Consider the following 20823-nt stretch of genomic DNA (forward strand, 5'->3'; position numbering starts at 1 on the left):
AACTGCAGTGAACTTGTCCTTGGTCTTTCCTTTCCTGGGGCAGTCCTCGTGAGAGCCAGTTTCATCATCGTGTTTGATGATTTTGGCATATATTCATACACAGAAATTAACATTTTCTGCACTGAGTGACCTTCATGTCTTAAAGTAATAATGGATGGTCATTTCTCTTTACTTAGTTGAGCAGTTCTTGCCATGATATGGACTACTACAATAATCCAATAGGGCTATTAGCTACCTCTGAACAACATAACTGATGGTGACAAACTCATTGAGAAGGCGAGAAGATTCATTTTTGACCAGGCACACCTGAAGAATCTAAAATATAAAACATATGATAATAAAACCAAATAATCCCATATGTTGCTTCATAGTTTTGATGTCTTTAGCATTAATTGACAATGCAGGAAATAATAAAAACGAAGAACATGGAGTGAAAGCCAACAAACCAAGCCAGCAGAGTACTCAGTCACTGTGTCAGTGCGGCCATTTGTGTTTCATTCTTAACATTTCAAATCATTACTCCTCGTGGGCACACAGCACCACATTTCATTTGAGGAATTTGATGCTTAGGAGAGACAGGGAACTCTTTTCTTTTGCAGCCCTACTTACCGACTTAGGCCGTTAATAACAGTTTATGTTCATCCAAAAATCTCGTGCAGCTTTAGCCGTCTTAAGACCTGTGTCTCAAAGAAACCTGTGTGCACATGCTGCAGCGCCTCGGTGTCTATGACACACCTGTATGATATAGTAGGAGACAGGCTCGGGGTTGCCAGAATCCCAGGTGAGTGTAATGCTTGTTGCGGTTCTCTCCGTCACCACAGGGGTACCAGGAGCCTTCGGTAGAGCTGAAAGAGGCAAGAAATCGAGATCTTAGACACTATATCTTTATCTTTAAGAAATATCTGCACTCAGAAAAGAAGAAAATCAAATTCTGCTGTCCATGTTCAAAATAAAATACTCCATCCTCCTCATATACATGCCAATGAACCCACCTTTCACAATAATCTGCGCCACCGCCTCAATCACGCCAAGCGTCGACATGGCGACACACGTGTAATTGTTGGACTGGCGCACGTCAGTCAGCTCCAGGACGTTGCGGCCGATGGGCATGTCATCCTCGGGTGTCAGGTCTTCAGCTCCCAGCATCCACTTCACGTACGGCATCGGGGACCCGACCGCCACGCAGGTGATGTTGACGTTCCCCCCTGGCATGATCTCGCTGTCAGCTGGGGGGATGGAGAAGCGAGGGGGGACACGACGCACTGGACCAGATAGTAATGAAAGGAAGGCAGGAGAGGAGAGAGGTGATTAGAAATGCATGACTGTGTTGTTCAGCAAAGTGCAGAACAGTGGATAACAATCTATCTATGCACTGTATGGTGTGGTGATTTTTTTATTTTTTTCTGTTGTGCTCTGAGATGAAGCTTTAAGGCATTCAGAAAAGACTGCAAGCATTCAGACAGTCACCGCCAGGGCGTATGTGATATCAAAATGTTTTATTCATGGTGTTTTTTAGGTGTGCTCCATTAAATATTTTATGAACTGAATCACAAAAGATACTCATGAAAAAATCTCACAGCAAACGCACACATGCACTCACGGGAAAAAAAAGAAAAAAGAGAGGACGCAGGGTACAGTGTATCTCAAGTGTACAGGCAGGTTTAAACCTTCAGTACCTCACATAAAACAGCCAAGACACACAAACACAAATGGCAGTTTAATGGAAGAAAAGAAAATATTCGGGAGAGACTCAAAAGAGCCACACACAGACGTTACTGTACCAACCTTCTCGCAGCTCTGCAGAGGGAGGTATAGAGCACGGCGGGAGGAGGAGAGAGAGAAAAGAGAGGAAAAACAGAAAATACCGGAGACAGAGAGAAAACAGGTTAGACAAAGGAGCATGGTAATGTGGCAACAGACAAAGCCAAAGAGAAAAAAAAAGGATGAAAGAAAAGAGAGAAAACAGAGGCCATCGATGGTCAGAGAGCCTTCCTGTTTAAGGCGGCCTCCGCCTGCCGGCTGTCTCCACAGACCGCCTGTCAAACACTCACTGAGCAGCTCTGCAAGATTTTACTGGCCCTGCAAGCACTGTTAGCCGCACATCACTGACTCTGCACTGCTTGTGTGTGTCAGTGTGCACATGTGTTTAGTGTTTATATATATATAGATGTCCGAAAATCATTGGAGGATGAAAATGTCTCGCTCACGGAATCAACCTGAAACACTGTAATGAGACACGTTCAGCACCAGGAATGGAAATCTATGTTTACACAGTCGTCAGTGAAGCGTTTAATATTTTAAATGGATTTGTGTGGATTGTGAGTGAAAGTGCATAAGCACGTTTTGTTTTTTTTTAATATAAATTATTTATTTAATGAATTTTCAACAGGAAAAAAGAAAAAGAGCCTTTTAAACATACATCACGGTGAACAAGATGAAAGTGTAAATGTCGGGGCGGTCGGTAGCGTAGTGGGTTGAGCGGCCGCCCCGTGTGTGGAGGCTATAGTTCTCGCTGCAGCTGGCCCCCGGTTCGAATCCCACATCGGACGACTAATTTACTGCGTGTCATTCCTTCAGCTGTACTATCATTAAAGGCAATATTCCAGCCTCGACTCTGCTGTTTATGTCCACCTCAGCTGGTAAACTATCGATATCAAGGCTGTCCTCCATCAATCGAAGCTATTCAACTATTTTAGATCAAAATCAGCGTAATCCACGTTAATGGCCACCTGACATTTCCACCTTGCACGGATATGACGTGTTCTGTGTGTGCCTAATCTAATCGAGGTTGTTCTAGTCAGTGTTTAAAACCCCAGCAGTCCATTTCAGAAGCTGCTCTCCGCTTGTTGAAGGAAGCGTCAGTCTGCACAGAGCAGCTTAAACTAGCCGGAAATCAGACACATTGAGAATCTGGTTCTGGAAAAATAAAACACTCCATGCAAACTTGGTATAAACATTGAACTATGTAGCATATTTTCATATTCAGAAGCACATAAACCAGAAAAATGAGCAAGTTAACAAAGTCTGGCTGGAAAAATTCTGAAGATCTGAAGTCGTGTATTCTTAAATCACAGCTCAAAACGTTATTTGTTCAAAGCTCTCCTCCTTCCATCGATCCTACATACATGATGTACGAAAACATCTTTTCACTGGTCAATAAGACTCGAAATGCTGAGCTTAGACACAAGAAGAATATGCAAATTAAATATAACGAAAAGAGTCGAAATCATGAAGAGTGGAGTTGTTTTGATCGGACAGTGCAGGACAGATGTGTGTATGTGTGTGTGTGTTTGTTTCGCATCCCTCTGAGCTATGTTGCAGTCAGAGGAGCATGCCACGCTGTTTAAAGCATTTATTTATTTAGTTTTTTAGTTTTTTGGTGGGCAGACAACAGAGCAAAAGACCACGGGAATAAAAATGTCTCCAAGATTCAAACATTTGGTGGGCTAAGTGTGTGCATGTGTGTGTGTGTGTGTGGATGTGCCTCGCGGAGGTGTGATGCCTGTCAGATTTGGGGAGAAACACACGAGTCGTAACCAGACAATGATTTGGTTTTTCCTCAGAGGTCTAAAGGCTAAGAAGGGAGGGCAGAGAGATTAATAGCCTGAGTGAAACATTAAAAAAGCCGTCCAGTTTTATGGATCTATGGCAAAGAATTATAAAACGCGGCAGGTTTAATGGCATCATATCACATTAATATGATAAACGCACTCTCCTTGCAGAAAAAATCTATGTATAAAACTCGTGAATATCTTCTAGAAAGAGACGTCCCCATCTGCACATCCATTATCAATGCGATCCTTAAGTCTAAGTGCTCTAATTGAACTCTGCTCGCAGGTTTTTATCCCCCTCTTACCTCTCACATAGAGGTTAGCCGGGGTGGAATAGCGTGTCCCATCGCTGTTGGTGGCGACACACTCATACTTCCCTTGGTCTGACTCCTCGCTCATCTCTATCTGCAGGGCACCTGGACGGATGAAGAGTAGAAGATAGAGAGAGGAGAGGAAGAGGGAAGTCACACAGAGAGATAGCGAGGAAGAAAGAGCAGTTACACCAAAGCGGAAGACATCGGATAATCCATAAATACATAGAAATAAACACGACAGAGGAATGGTAAGAACTGCATAAAGGGTCAATGAATCTGAGGGAGTTTTTTCAGCAAGAACAAGCTGAACTCTGTATGAGGAACACAGGGCTAAAAAATAAAAAATCTATTGGGAGAAATTAGCGAGTTTCTACCACTGTCAGCGAGAATCTGCCCAGAGCAAAGGGTCAGCTTCCTGATTTAGACATGGGAAGAGAAGAAAAAAATAAAATAAAAAATAAAAAAGCACCGATACAAAGCCTACAAAAAAAAAAGAATGTAGTCTTCATGCAAGGCAGCAACAAATAAACCAAAAGCAACAAAATATGTGGAGCAATCCAGTCATAAATACAGTATGTGGAAAATTCTCTGCTGAAAATTAAGATGCAGTTATATCAGGGAGCAAATCATGTTTTAGTTTTCAAGGATAAAAATGTGACAAAGATATATCGCCATGGCAATAAGAAGCCCACCCACCCACCCAACAAAACCCTTTTCGGATCCACCAATGGGATCAGGAGTGTGATGTCATTTTTATAAAAAAAACACACCCAAGTTAAAGGAGGTAAAGACATCAACCGACCTCCATCGAGGCCATCAAAAAAAAACAAAAAGGAACGACATACGCAAAGCCTTGGGAAGGGACCGACGCTTTTCTCGCTCCCTGAAAACAGAAAAACTGTCAAAAAAGTCAACCAGAGTTGTTTTTTTGTAAATTATGTAATTTATTTATTTTTTATTAAAAGATGGTGAAGGCAAAAAAGCGCCCATAAAAACTTTATCGAAAAAGTGGTTGTTTGGGGCTTTTTATCGGTAATGAGAGAGAAAAGAGGAAGTAATGGTAAAAAACCATGAAGGAAATGTGTGTGTGTGTGTGTGTTAATGGTAAAAAACCATGAAGGAAATGTGTGTGTGTGTGTGTGTGCACGTTTGTGTGTGTGTGTGTGCGCTCACTAATGTCTGCAAAGTGTGTCTTTGCGCCATCTGGACTTTTCAAGCTGAGCGAATAACAGCTGGGAGGGAAAACAAAACTGGGACGTTTGATTGGGCAAATATAGACAAGGTAGGAGGAGGAGGCCAGGTCGAGCTTAGGTCAAGACCCCCCCTCTAAAAACTAAAAAAAACAAAACAAAAAAGAAAATCTGGTCATAAAAAATATCTTTTTTTAAAAAAAAAGCAAACAAAGGGTAAAAGTAAGAGTATGCTCTGTCACCTCAAACTAAGCAACGAGGAAACAAACACAAGTCGGAGAACACGTCATGCTTTAAGTCTGAAAACAAAGTGAGAAGCTAAATGATGTTAAACGGATGGACACGAAAGAGAGATCACAATATGGCGAGGAAGGAAGCGATGGGATTTCTGTGTTATCGTGTTGAACGTTTAGAGGCTGAGATGGAGAAAAAAAAAGGATGAAGAGAGGGTGAGGAGACGAGAAGAGGGGGGAGGTGATTAAAAGTCATAGGATAATGAATTGTTTGCTCAATTCCAATTCCCTCCTCTTGCACCTACTGCAGATCTGAAGCAGCCGGAGTATTACCAATATGGCAAGAGTCCTGAGTCTGTTTTTGGACTGAACCCACATTGATTCATCCACCCGCGGCTGCTTTTTTTTACTCAGATCTGTGAGACAAGTAGGAACCAGGGGTTGAAAAGGAATCAGGCCACTGTGTCATGTTGGTCCTCCCCAGCAGTCTTACCTCGTATGGGCGTGCCACCTGAGTGGGCAATGAATGCACGAGATTAGAGAAGGAGAAGAAGAAGAAAATGTTAGTACCACAAGGAGGAGAAGGGGGATCGGGGAAGGGAGGGACTTGGGGAGGGAGGGGGAGGAGGTAACTTGTAAAGGAGAAGACTCAAAATATAGATCCTTAGAGAGAGTGAGAGGAAGACAGAGAGAGAGAGAGAGAGAGAGAGGCATAAAAGAAAAAGACAGAATAAATAAAGACAGGATAAGCCTGAGGAGAAAGACAGATACTAGATAGACAGAGTGACAGACTGTGACAGAGCTATAAGGAGATGGGTTATTGATTGGACTTCATTGACTTGCAGCAGGGGCAGATGTGGCTGTAGGAGCAGGGTAGTATCTCCACTGCACTTCATCTGGGTCTCTAAGAGGCGGACCGGGACTCTCGGTACACTTAACTGCCCCGAGTCTTAACCTGCGTTATAGTCCACCAACTTGGTTAGTGTGTAAATATATTTTATATCCACCCTTCAATACTTTAAACTCTGCCTTTGTATTGATTTTCTTCTGTTTGTCGTTAGGGATTTGATTTTTTAAACCTCCTGGATGAGAGGCAGAAAGGTAAACAACGTGACATCGAGTCGAAGTCCTTCAGCGACAAACATCAGCTGTAAATGTCAAGTCCACGTCTGTTTGTAGACTCGGTATCTTACAGCGACCATCAACAAGCAGCTACCAGTTATTTTAATGACTCACTGATCTGCTGTGAGTGTTTACTTAATTATTCCACAAATCATCTGGACTATATAATGTCAGAAAAAACAAAGATTACTGGTTTTCGCAGATATTCAGTTTATAACGATAAAAAACACCATCCACACATCTGAGAAGATGTGACAAGAGACGGATTATTAGGGTCAGACTATATGTGTCAGCTAATAATATTATGAATCGGTTGGTCTAGACCGAGCTGCAGTTCCTCTAACGTCCACTTGAGGCTGGCTCCAGAAGTGAGTCAGTCTCCATAAGTCCCCATGTCCAAATGTCCAACTTCACAGCAGAAATAAACATGTTTACAGCCTGGTACAAAAAACAGTTTTGGTCTCTGTAGCTAATTTCCCCGTTCATGACAACTGTACTGAGGGTGAATTTATATACAACTCACCTGTTCACATTATATTAAGGCTTAAAGTTATGCAGGATTAAGAGCGTGGACGCTTTGATTGACAGGTGAATGTCATCACAGGCGGCTTGTTTGAGCAACCAGCCCGTTTTAGGTCTGCCGATGACGTACGACTTTATTTAGATTAGACAGGAGGCAGATGAAGCCGTACATCCAACATGGAAACCTTCGGAAATATAAACTCTATCAAAGAGGTCCAGAACCAGAACCAGGACTGGAGCTGGTTCCACATGAGAGGAGCTGGATAGCTGAATTACTGTATATGTAATCTAGTGAATGTAGTATTAAAGATAATTATTATTATTGATCTCACACCGGGGAAATAACTTATTACAGCAACTGTACTGAGGGTGAATTTATATACAACTCACCTGTTCACATTATATTAAGGCTTAAAGTTATGCAGGATTAAGAGCGTGGACGCTTTGATTGACAGGTGGGTGACCTGTGCGTCACCAATACAAAAAAATATAAAAAAATATTGAAGGGTGGATTTTTCTTTAACTACCCAACTTGTCTGCCTTTATTAAGATGAAGTTTAAAAGCTGCATGTGTCTGCACTGACCAGCTCTAACCAGGTATAATTTATTCACACTGCACTGTGCAGTCAACGTCTAGAAGTCTGAAACCTGGTCGCCATTGATTTCCTTACAGTGGCTCCACAAAAGGCGAACCTAACAGCCATCCAGAGCTGATGGCTTATTGACTGGTAACTCTATACAGCAGAGCGGAGAGAGTAAGTGGGTGAGTGAATGACAGAGTGAGTGAGTGAGTGAGTGAGTGAGGGAAAGGATAATTGAATAAGTGAAGGAGTGGGAAAGTAAATAGGTGAGTGTGAGGAGAAAAGTTGTTGTAATTCTTGGGAAGGCTGCAGGTGCACAGGTGAGGGTGAGGCCAGCTACGTCTAAGGTGAGTTATGTTTGTGTGTATTCATGTGTGTGTGTGTGTAGAGTTTAACCAAAATGATGTATGGGTGCCTGCAGACTTGTAAGTTTATGTATTCTTTGTGTGTGTGTGTGACTGTTAGTAAAATGCATGCCATGCATTTTAATAACACCTCAACACTGTAATAGGTGTAGCAGCAGCAGCAGCAGCAGCAGCAACAGTAGCAACATTAGTGAACAGTATGTAGAGAGGTGGACAGTGAGGGTGTGGGCCTCGGAACAGAAGCACTTACCAAAGGACTCTGTGGTTAAAAAGATACAAAGAGAAAAGAAACAGCATAGACATGGCATTACAATCGGACCATTGGTTACACAGAGGAGTTGATTTAGTAGAAGCACCTTAAAAGAAAACACGGGGACTCTGGGAAAAGTCATAAATATCGGTTATCTAACACAGAATTTTGCGCTTAAAAGAATTGTATCACATATAAAAAGCTAACATACCAAATATTTGACATTTTAACTCTTAAATCTTTACATTTTCTACCAAATATTTGACATTTTAACTCTTAAATCTTTACATTTTCTATCTGTTTTTGGTAAAATAAAGGTTAAAAAAAGGGAGTCTGAGCAGGGCGTTGAGGGGTTGAGCCAGAGAATAATAATAATAATAATAATAATAATAATAATAATAATAATAATAATAATAATAATAATAATAATAATAAAAAATGGGGACAGAAGAAGCCAAAGGTGTCCAATCACAAGAAAGGGATTTTGGGTCCGGAGTTGGTCCCCTTGGAAGCAGAAAGAGGACCGAGGAGGGAGGAGGAAGGGGATGTCGCTAAGTTTTTTACACACTACTGTGGCTATAAAAAAGAAAAGGAAAAAGAATTTCTGTGTGTTCTTTGTCCAAATAATTTGAATTTAACAAATTCTGACAATGTAGTTTCTCACTTAACATGGATACAATGTCTGTGAGTCGATTTCACACCCAAGCGAGACACGCCAGTCCGTGAAATAAGGAAGAACAAAAGTCATTTTGATTGGTTTAGTCACAGCAGTGAGCCATCACAGAGAGGCCATTCCCTTTGGTACACGTCACCATCACCTGGGTTAACACTCGTAATTTCTTTTAGTGCTGAAATTTTCTGAGATATGACTCCAGACTTGTCGTGTTACAAATATTTAATAATGTTTTGACCGAGTTAAAAAATTAAACCCATCAGGATGGTGATTTGCAACGGGAAGACCTCAGAGAGTTTGGAGAAAAGTGGGGGGAGTTTCACTTTTTTTTTTAAGGCCTTGAAGAGTTTTAGAAAAGTTGGCAACCGCAAACACATTTCAACTCATACCACAGCAGCAGCAGAAGAGAGGGGCAAACATAGCCAGTAACCACGGCAGGAGCAGCGAGTAACAGCAGTAAGAAAAGGGGTGAACGAGGGCGAGAATAACAGCAGCTTTGTAGGAACGGAGATTTTAAAAAAGAAAACGGGTTGAAAGGCAGGGAGGGGGGATAAGAAGGAGTGGATACAAGCAAAGTGAGAGGGAGAAAAACCTCCAGGTGGGAATTTAAAAAAAAAGGAGAAAGGACAGAACAGAGGGATGTTGGTGTTGGTTACCTGAGCGGAGCTGCTTGATTCGTCCGTTGTTATTGGACGTGTTGACCGGCAGGAAATCCTTGAACCAGGTAATTTCTGGGTCAGGGTTGCCGCTAGCAGCGCAGAGCATGGTGGCAGTCCGAGAACGCTCCACCACTTTCAGCTGGGGACCCATGTCTATGGTGGGGAACCCCGAGGGCAGCTGGTCCTCTGGAAAAGATCGAACACAACGAGTCAAACAGAGCCGGACATTACCGACGTGTTCAGCTTGGTAACACACTTTTCTCAGATTAGATCAAATACACCTTCATCGATAACACCTGTCATGTTTGAATGGATTTGAAACTGGTTGTTTTCAATATATAATAAAGAAGAAACAAAGACTGTCGATGATGAGAGCAGAATCTACGTTTAATCCATTATGCAGCACTTGCAGCTTTGTGTTCTGACTTCTCTGCACAAACTCAATTGTAGCATGTGATTCAAGTACAAGTGACTCAGCGTCGTGTCGAGATGGTAACCCTAGATTTGTTTTATAAGGGAACAAATAGTTCTACAAATAGCAATTCCAAAGAGGGAGGTGGTCGTGGTAGAATTTTTTAGACTTTTTTTCTTCTTTTAAAAAAATCTATTTTAGCCAGAACACAGTTGAGTGCTTCCTTCGGGTTGGGAGTGAGTTGCTGCCCCAGGCTAAAGAGTTTAAGTATCTCAGCGTCTTGAGTGTTCACGAGTGGGAAAATGAAGCAAGGGATGGACGGACGGATTGGTGCAGCGTCAGCAGCACTGTGGACGTTGAGGTTGAGCTGGAAGCCAAAGCTCTCGATTTTCCCGGTCCATCTATGTTCCAACTTTCACTTATGGTCATGAGCTTTGATTAAGAACTGAAAGAATGAAATACAAGTAGCCGAAATTAGTTGAGGGTGTCCGGGGTCAGCCTTGGAGATAGGGTGAGGAGCTTGGACATCCAGAGGGAGCGTCAAAAGAAGCCAGCTGAGGTGGCTCTGCCATCTGATTAGGACGCCTCCTGGGTACCCTCCTTTGGAGGCGTTTTCCAGGCACATCCAAATGGCAGAAGACCTCGGGGCAGACCCAGAACTTGCTGGAGGGACTATATAGCTCATCCGTCCTGGGAACACCTCAGGACCCCCCAGGAGGAGCTCTGGAATGGAGCCCCCTATATTAGATGGTCAGTCTGTTTATGGTTCAACAAACCATAGTTAGGTTTAGTCCCTCCCAGGTGTAGAAACAATGGGTACAAATCTTTACCATCTAGACACGACCCTAACTCAGGTTGGTGGAGGGCGTGCAAGTAATAAATATGCACTAAAGTTGGATATTGTAAATAATAAATACACTACAGATCAGCACTGCACCAACTTGTACTCCTATCTGTGTTTTTAATTTCCTTCTAAATCCCAAATATCCACTCAGTTAGCCGTTTATTTAGTGCTATACAACAGTCCTGCAATAAATCCAACTTCCCTGAAGGTTATAATGTTTTCATTCAGCTTTACGCTCATTTCGGAAGGCTGCAGTTTGCGGTGCTGTTGAGTTGTATTGCATTATAATGAGAGACGTTCCTAATATTTAGTCTAGCAGTCAGTGATATAAACAAAACTTCTCGGTATAATGCAATACGACTCAACAGATGGCGCGGCCACAGAAAAATTCAATCAGCTCCTATAAATCAGTTTCACCAACAGGAAAAAAAAGAACATTATATTCTTCCAGAAGTTTGCATTTATTGCAGAGCTGTTGCATTAGGCTGCATTCGTTTAGTTGGGTGTAACTTTTCCCAGGTAATTGCACCCCTGGGGTACGAGTACCCCCGGTTGGTGTGTCCGGGCGTCCAACATGTGTGTGGATTAGTAATACAGGAGAAAGTTGGAGAGTATCTTGATGAAAATGTTGTATCATGTACCGATATAAAACTAACTTCACCCCGAGGAGAATTTCAGAAATCCTTGAACGTGAAACTTTTGCGTTAAAACACATAACTTAACTTTTTAACTTGTTGTTTCATTAGTGTTACCAGTGTTACCTACTTTTTGTCTAGTTGGTATAATCTGTGTGACTGTTTGGGTGGTTTCCCTCAATGAAAAGTTTAATTATATTCCAATAAATCTTCCACTTCTATGGGCACACCACTGAGAATCGACAAGCAGTGACTGCTATAACAGACAAAAACAAATTACATTTGTTATTGTTTCATCTTTTATAATTAATATCCCGTCAGCTCTGCCTTGTAAAAGCTCCTGTTCATATTAGTGAATATGTATTCATGTTGAATGTTTGGTGGAGATAATTGTTTCACTGGCTCGTTATCCGGTGACAACCTGTCATTGACACTGTTGACACTTCGCTTTGTAAAGAACAGGCAGGAAGTGTTCGCCGTGAGCTTTTGAGGTGCTTGTAGGTGGATTTTGTTACCGGAGCGAAGGCTATCCGTTTCCTCTAATGCTAAGCTAAAGCTGGCATTGCACAGAAGAAAAGCAAGAAAGAGAAATGTGTTCCTTTAATCCGTCCTTAAGATACTCTGTGTTTCGATATGATGCCTCACACTCGGAGAGAGAGTGTCCAGCGTGCAAAGGTTCGTGAGGGAAACGGTCTGGACAAAAGCAAAAGTCAAATTTAGATTCAGTTTAGTGTTAAAATATGTTTCACATCAGACTTGAGCCTGGGGGCGAGATTTGTGAAGAATCCAATAGCGAGGTCAAATAGAATAAGTAACATTTTATTCCACCTGACAAATCGTCTCACTAAAGCTTTAGGCAACTGCTCTTCGAATAAGAATCAATTGGAAATCAAATGCTCTTTATTCAGCTGGGAATCAGCTGCATCAGCTCGTCCGGCTCAGTCTATCGCACACAAACTCTCTCTCTCTCTACACGAATCAAATAAGAAGAGACACATCCACCGCGGCTAAATCGAATGCGAATTCATCGACATCTGAGTCAATTAAATCAAACATGAAGAGTCGTTGCAGCGCGATAAAAAGAAATCAAAGGCGGTGGGGCCGACTTCATTCGGCTGAAGTGGAGAGGAGGGGACAATGCTTCGAGGAGGCGCCTGAACTCTGATACTGTTTTCAACGGCGGATTCGAAGAGGTTCAGAGAAAATCAGTTTTTTAAAAAACAAATTATGAACTTTGTTCAAGGCTGCGCTCTGAAACGGCGAGGTAAAATGTCAGATTCATGAGTCATCCATAATAAAGTGGATAAAGATAGACACGGTGAAAATAAACGACAAGCAAAGGAACGCGCGTGTGCGTTTGCACTGTATTTGATCTCTACAAGTCTATTTTCATTTTTATCCCTTTTTTTTTACCCAGAATCCCTTGTGACTTTATCCCTCTCAACCACACAGAGCCTCATTAACGGGAAATCCTAGCGCTGAACCTTGCCAAGGAGATGCTAATTCTGGTACTGGCCCATCGAACCGTAGCCGACGGGTCGTGAGACACTAGCTTTCTACAGAGTGTGCGTGTGTGGCCTTTTAACAGCTCCGGTTTCAATCAATCACGACGCCCGACAAATGGAAACATGGTCATATTAAACCGAGGGAACAAGATGAGAAGGTGTTTGTGTGTGTACGAGTGTGCCTCCTCGTGTGTGTGTGTGTGTGTGTGTGTGTGTGTGTGTGTGTGGGCGGCCAAGCCAAAAAGAATAAGAGAAAAAAGTGGAATGAAATACAGTGAGACAGAGAAAGAGTGACAGAGGAGGGAAAACAGAGAGATAAAAGGGGAGAAAGAGTGAGAGAAAAACACAGAAAGAGAGAGAGAGAGAGAGCGCAGGGGACCCACACAGCATAACAATCCTGATTCTCTCCGCTTTCATTATGCAAACGCTCACTTCAAAGCCAGCCCCTCGTCGGCAGGAATAATGCATTCTATTTCATCTACCTGGCGTGGGACAGCGCGCCGAAACATGGACGCACAGTTCGGAAAGGTACTCCCCGAGACCGCCCACACGTGCAGAGGAATAAAGAAGACAACAAAGATGCATATACGTCCAGGAAGAGGTGAGCGCCACCTGCGAACACGGGCAGACGCCGCCTTGTGCAGCCGAAAACAAGTTCTTTAATTCAAAGCTGACAAGGTGTGAAGAGCAAGTCAAAGTGTTTGAGGGCTGATGCACACATGCATTAACCCGCTCTGTAGATACCATACCATCCATCATGGGGACAGGTGTAAGTAACACCAAAGTGTGTTTGGGACAAAGCTGCTCCAGTGCATGTGTGTGTGTGTGCACATGTGTGTGTGCTGCTGAGCAGTTAAGAACCCCCTGAGGTCGGAGCAGATGTGTAACCTTACACTCCCTTGTTGACGGAGCCTTCCACACATCCCACTGTTTCATTTGGATGTGCTCCCGCTTCTGTGTTTTCCACTGTGAGAGATCCAGATAATTTCACAGCTCATAGAGAAGCCCGGTTTCACAATCATGGGAACTGCTGCGCGAACACTGTCCTCTTTATATAAGACCCAAAATGAAATCCACACACACACACACACACACACATCGCTGGCTGGGTTTGTCATCTGCGAATCTGGACGACTGCAGATCAAGTCTGGTGCTACAATCATGGGAACTAAAGCACGAGCTGGCTGCTGCACGAGAAGCCCCGACTGGGAATATCTGCACCTGCAAACAAACCTGTTTCTGTCATTCATGGCTGACTCCGGGGATAAACACTATAAGTGATGGTTGCAATAAAATTAACACCTATGTAATATACTGCAATCCAATACAACAGTCCCATACTGCTGCAATACTTTGTGATTCTTACATTTTTGTTTGGGTAAAACTACGTCAGGGAAGTGCTGATCTGGCTCCGGTCTGGTTCGCGAGGTCACAGTTTGTTTGGTTTCTGCATCACGTTACGTTGTTTTGCACGGCGCACAACCACATTGTGAGGATGTGAAGGCAGACAGACTTCATAATTGTGTATAACATGATGACAAATGGGAATATAAACCGATCATAATATGAGCAAAATGTTTCCAGAAGTCCAGTTAGAACAACAAGTCTAAGTCTCTGGGAAAGCAGCACAGGACAGGACAAACAGATGATCCATCAGGTTTTAAATGAAGGTTTGCCCAACTTATTTGTAAAGAGAACATGAATATCCAAATATTCTGTTGCTAGGATACACAGATGCACTTCTGCTGCGCTCGCTTTCACTTTCACCTCCTAATAAGTTGATCAGAGATCGTTTCAAATATTGACGTCGTGAAGCTCAGTGTGGCAGCTCTGGTCGCTGCTATCCTGGCAGTCCGGCCTCTGCCGCCTCTAAACAAATCTACAAATGGGCAAAGACGTGGATCGCCGGTGGAGCTGATGCCTGGTTGCTCCCAAATCAAAGCGTCCACGCTCTTAATCCTGCATAACTTTTAACTTTTTGTGTTCAAAGGTTATCGCTTAATCTAGATCTTTGACCCTCCGGAGGTCTGCGGCATTTCAGCAGACAAGCATGCATCATCGTTATTTTGTGTTGAAATACTGCAAACATTTTTAATACCCGTCTAATATCTTTCTATTACATTTCTCTTGTTACATAACTAAGACTATATAAGTGTGAAAAATAGGCTATGGCTGAACAAATCCATTGTTCACACTGCTCAGTATATCCTCTCTCTCGTTGGCTACGATCCTCCGGTCGAGATGCGACACAGCTGCTGGCTTCATCGGCAGGTCGATCGCCTCGCTGCTCTGACCTCGACTTGTACAAAAACAAAAACTGTCCTTTAACTCAAAAATTAAAAAATGGATATTAGTTAGAACTTTTAAACTTTCCAATTTAGGACTTTAGTTTTTTGAACTCATCCAGATTCAAACACTCGACTTTTACCAAACCCATGAATTATACAGTACACTGGATCCTAAAGCATATAATTGCTCTCATGTTCATTATTATTTCAGCCATTGCCAATCACAGCCATTTACTGCAAGCCAAGATTTCAATTAGACTGGTTCTAATCCTCAGTAATTAAGCCGGCTGACCTTAACACCGGATCCCTCCTGTCAGACAGTCAGTCAGTCACTGGAGCTGTGGCTTTACAGAGCCAGGGGAGGCAAGGAGACATGACTGACAAGTGTGTGTGTCTGTGTGTGTGTGCATGAATCTATGTGTGTTTGAGTGGGTGCACACACACACACACACACACACACACACACACACACACGCACGTGTGTGCTTTCTAACTGACATTTGGACTGACAGCCTATCAGGGGCTATTAGCCGCTCCCAGGTGGCCTCTTATTCATCCACAACACAATGACTCCTCAGAGGAGTAGAAAGAGGCTAATCACTACATAAAGACTGATTGTCTTAGATTGAGGATATGTGTGTGTGTGTGTGTGTGTGTGTGTGCGTGTGCATGAGCGATCATGTTCTCGATAAAGCTAAAGATTAAACACGTGCCGATAGCTTCCATCAAAGGAGGCAGGAAAAATCAAAAATAGACGGTGAGCACATACAGCATAGACACACACACACACACACACACACACACACGGACACACAAAGACGTCCACGTGAGACAGGAGAAATTCTGGACGGATGGAGCGGAACAGCACAGAAGATGCAAAGAGTGGTCTGATGTGAATAATTTAGAGGTTGCTGTGTAGTGGACCTAAGAGCGTATGGAGAGAGAGAGAGAGAGAGAGAGAGAGAGAGAGAGAGAGAGGGAAGAGAGAGAGAGAGAGAGAGAGAGAGAGAGAGAGAGAGGGAGGAAAGTACGAGGGAATGAACTCCCGGAGACGAAAAAAACACAGACAGACGAGACGAAAAAGAGTGGAGAGGAAGAGCTGCAGACTGTTATTACCTCAGAGAGACAAAAAGGAAAGACAGAGAGAGAGAGAGAGAGATGAGATGGTAGAACAATAGGCTGCACGTCTTCTCCCCCATGAGCATGTACTGTAAAGGCAGGCGATGTGATTATCCACACTCGAGCAGCTTCACTCACTAAGACACTCTTGAGCTTCAAACTACCGGTGCATAATGTTCTCCTAATGGACTCCACTAACACTAACATCACTATCTGCATTAATGGACTCTTGCTAACACTAACAAAACCATCTACCGCAGTGAACTCTGGCTTACACTTGCATATATATATAAATATATATATAAATATAAATATATCTACATCCGAGGACTCGTCCTTCTTTCAAGCCTCAAGTTGCTGTGAAAAGCTTCAAGAAAAACATATCACAGATTCACAGACTCACCTGATTTCAACTGGATGACACCTGAATGCACTCAAGCTGCTAACACTTACAGTTCTGATCTCAGCTGATGTTAAATGACCTGACTGTACGGTATTTTTGCTGGATGCAAATGTTAAATTAGGTGATTTATGTAAATGTACTTTATTTATACAGCCCTTTACAACAGTCCTTTCGGTGTACCAAAGTGCTTTACAGTAGACAATAAGTAACGAGAACAATAGGTAAAAAAAAACAAAACAAAATAAAAACAATAAAAACAATAAAGTGCAACAAAATCGAAATGTCAAATGATTTATGTCAAAAGTAGCTTACTGACCTCGTAGCACACTCAGTCGGGTGGAGGCAGTGAGCTCCCCTACAGAGTTGGAGGCGTGACATTCGTAGATAGCCTCGTCTCTAGGGGTCCTCAGTGGCTGGATCCTCAGGACCGAGCCGGACCCGTCGTCAAACTCTATCACCTGTTAGATGGAAAAAAAGACATTAAAGTTGGTTTAATGGATATATGACAGATTACCAATGGATCCAAACGTGTGAACAAAAGGTCACGACGAGCCTACAGGGAGTTATCACATGATTCTGCAGCCCTCCTCTCACCTTTACAGTGTCTTTCAGCTCGTTGTTTTGCTTTTACAGCCTGGTTTGGTTCACTTTCACCGTAGTGCACAAGATAAAGTTAAAGCTAAACAGGCTGATGCACATTTAGCAACAAAAGAGACGGAGCTAAAAAGAGAGTGAATATTAAAACTTGCATTCATCAAGTTCAAAAGAATGCTAATGTCGCTTTGTGTCTGTTTTCAAAAAGCTGATATATAATATGTCGGTGTTTATAGCTCGGTTTCTGCTGCCTCCTCTAAATTCATTAAACTTTCAGATATTACACTGAGCTGCAGATACAGAGCAGCAGCAGCAGACTTGTTTATACGAATCACTGGACCTATGGCTGCTGTTTGGTTTTAATTTTACCTTCACCGCTGTTTGCAGCTCGGTGATAAACAGTCAGAAGCTTTTTCAAGCTAGAGGTTTTTAGTTTGCAGAGGCGACAGAGCCTGGGAAGCGTTCGAGCGCTCGTCAGGTTTAATCCTCAGCCACAAGGCAGTCTAGGATCAAATCACTACACACGTTAAAATCAATTTCCGGGAGCACCTGACATGCAGCACAACAACTTTTGACTGAATTGAAAGAATGGAGTTAAAATTAGAATTGTCCTTTAATATCTCTCACGTCTGTTTATTATTTAGGATATGTAAGAAACTTTTCCAGAAACGTATCGTACATTTCAAATGTTATTACATAAGTTTGTGCACGTGAAAGAGCTGGATTCTGACTTCTGAGAAGTGAAATCCAATAAAAAGAAATCCCACAACAACTCCAGACCGACAGGATAAAAAAAAAGAAAAAGAGAGAAATATACAGCAGGTAGTCTGAGCTTATATAGAGTGGATTAAAAATAAAAATATTTCCCCAAGTGATTTAATCACAAACAGCAAGATGAACCTGAACCTGGGAGAAAACCTGACTTATTAAAGTGGAAAAGCACCGTGAGCTTTGACACCGGCTGTGGAGGAGAGAGGCTCGTTCAACATCGCCAGCTAAGAGTGACTTGTGAGCTGGTGGGGCGGGAGAAATAAATCAAAGGTTAGCGCCTTCGGGAAACTAATAAGGGTGATCATATGAGAATCTCATATAGTGTAGCCCACGGCATCATCTGACATATGAAAGAGACAGCGGGAGGACAAATGAAGAAAAAAACAGGTAAACTGATCAAATCCTGAACGCTACACGTTTGGCTTTTTATGCAAACCGGTAACAGACGGTGTCGATTGCATGTGAACACAAAACACAACACGTCTTATTGACTTAAATGTCAACTCTCATTGTGATAAATATCAGCTATAACACGGCGAGCTCTTCAAAGAAGCACAGGTGTTAACTAATAACATCAGTTTGAGTAAGTCGCTCTCAAACTAACCTGAAAGTAACTCAGCACGTTAACGCTTCGTTATTAATTAATCTGCCAATTATCCTCCTGATTAATTGATGGATTTTCTGGTCAGAAAATAGTAAAAAGTTACCCAAGGTTATGTTTTTAAAAAAAGCAGCACATCCTGCACAGCTGGAACCTGGACACTGAGTCATGTTCGGTGTTTGCGTTTTGAAAAATGATGCACAGGAATAGTTTGACATTTTTATTTGCTGTCTTGCAGCCAGGATAAGTTTAGCTCAGCTTGGCATAAGGACTAACCTGGCTCTGTGGAAAGGGAAGAAACTCGCCTAGCAGCACTTCTAAAGTTCACTAACTATCTTGGTGCATGTGCAAGTTGTGGTTTTATTTATGTGCCGGCTCGATGTTTCCCCCCTTTTTTTATGCTTAGGCTAATGAACGGACACACACAGGTTATCATGTTTCCACAAAAACTATTTCTTTGGATCAGATCTGTAATTACACACCGTCACATCACCAGATATTGTGGTACAGAGCCCGAGGACTAACAGGGGGAGATAAACTGTAATTTAAAGATCGACTGAAATACCTCTTTTAATATCCGCCTGATCAAAAATAATTCATGCTTTGAAAAGATAAACAAAGAAGATGACACACGGAATAATGCGTTTCCCTTTCTATTAGTTGCATAACTCATCATTAACTACCGTGTACGGTGTCGACCGGCTTTGATTCGTATATGAATGTAAGCGTTGATATCCTGCATGTTAATGCAATCAATGTTTATTGTCCAATGCAGGTTTAACTGATCGCCATGGCGTCTGAGCTGCGTCAGCTCTGCAGCCGTTATTAATGTTAAAAATCAGACGAGTGTCGAAAGGAAACAAGAGCAGAGCAAAGCAGCCAGTGAAGCTCTGCAAGCACTCTCATAAAAACAGACACTTCCTTCATTAGTATCTCAGCGTCGTACCTCGAATCTCTGGTTGCTGACTTTTTTGCCTTTCTTGTTCCAGACGATCTTGGGCTGCGGATCGCCTGTGGCCTGGCACACGAAGGACGCCACTCCCCCCTGGACTCCTGTTTGGTCTTCTGGGGTTCGCGTGAATCTGGGGGGTGCTGCATGGAAAGATGGAAAGCGAAGTTCAGACTCCAAATTCTGCTGTTTGTGTAAAGAAATGTTGATTAACAGTCGGACACGGGGTGGGACGTGCACGCAGAAAGGGTTTGATCCAGGAACCTTCTCGCTGAGCCGCCCCTGAACAGCAGTTAACAATAAATAATCTGCTTATTGGGAATAAACCTGCTCCTGTGTTGAACTGTCAGCAGCGTCAGCTGTATTTGAACGTTGATTCTCAGAGAGCCAAATATTTTCCGAGGTCGTACACGGTGTAAAAAGTTTGAGAAACTCTCTCCTCTAATGGATTATTTTTCTAAATATAACCGAGACAGATTTCGGGCTTAATATACTACGGTAATCCATCATTCACACATCTGTAATGCTCATGTTTGAGACCTGTTGTACTAAATGGTCTGTGAAAGGGGAGCACCAGATGTGTGTGAAAGAGAGGACGCACGATGGGAATAAATTCTTGGAGTACACACCTATATCTGTCTTTCAGCGTCGTCATGCATGTGGGTGTTGTTGTGTCGGTGGCGTTGTGCACGTTTCTCCCCGCACCACCAAAGAAGCTCAATATTTCTGTACCATAAAGGACTTATGAAGGCTTACTCCTGACATGACCACTAAAGCCCCTCATTCCGGGGACGCCAACAATATCATAACCACAGCCTCCGTTGGATTGTGACATCACGACATCAAAAAGATTCGGCACGTCAGTCACGGCACGTCACCGCCAGCTCGCCTAATGGCATTCCAGCCAAACCAGAAAATCCCTACTTAAGGGCTTACCGCCAACCGCCCTGACAAAGGGAGAGAAATTGCTTTTTGCTGTTTAAAAGAGGGGATGGAGAGAGAGAGACAGAAAGAGAGAGAGAGAAAGAAAGAGAAGGAGGAAAGCCAAGCTTTTTCAGAGAAGGAGAGAGAGTGTGTTGAAAGAGCCGAACAGAAGAGCGAATGAGATAAAGGGAATGAGCGAGAGAGAGAGAGACAGATGGAGAGCAGAATGGGCAAGGAGGAGAAAGCATGAAGAGGAGAAGAGGAGGGAGAGAGAGAGAGAGGAAGATGAGCACAGGAGGAGAGAGAGGAGGGAGGAGG

At 42.8% G+C, this 20823-nt stretch overlaps 1 protein-coding gene across 13 annotated transcripts in view; it reads right to left on the reverse strand.

The window, feature by feature from the left end:
- Positions 1-20823, reverse strand: part of ptprdb (protein tyrosine phosphatase receptor type Db) — a 109213-nt gene that overhangs the window by 36034 nt on the left and 52356 nt on the right. For 5 of the 13 annotated variants that reach the window (XM_027283026.1, XM_027283023.1, XM_027283022.1 and 2 more), the window contains 9 exons: positions 19579-19724; positions 16983-17124; positions 9458-9646; positions 8129-8137; positions 5782-5799; positions 3857-3967; positions 1786-1797; positions 993-1262; positions 736-845 (listed from right to left, as the gene is read on the reverse strand). In XM_027283026.1, coding sequence (XP_027138827.1) covers positions 736-845; positions 993-1262; positions 1786-1797; positions 3857-3967; positions 5782-5799; positions 8129-8137; positions 9458-9646; positions 16983-17124; positions 19579-19724 — 1007 coding nt within the window. The remainder of the gene's footprint in view (positions 1-735; positions 846-992; positions 1263-1785; positions 1798-3856; positions 3968-5781; positions 5800-8128; positions 8138-9457; positions 9647-16982; positions 17125-19578; positions 19725-20823) is intronic. The other 8 variants (XM_027283028.1, XM_027283024.1, XM_027283020.1 and 5 more) reach the window with 4 other exon arrangements.

The sequence above is a fragment of the Larimichthys crocea genome, chromosome X (genome assembly GCF_000972845.2).
Source record: "Larimichthys crocea isolate SSNF chromosome X, L_crocea_2.0, whole genome shotgun sequence".
NCBI lineage: Eukaryota > Metazoa > Chordata > Actinopteri > Sciaenidae > Larimichthys > Larimichthys crocea.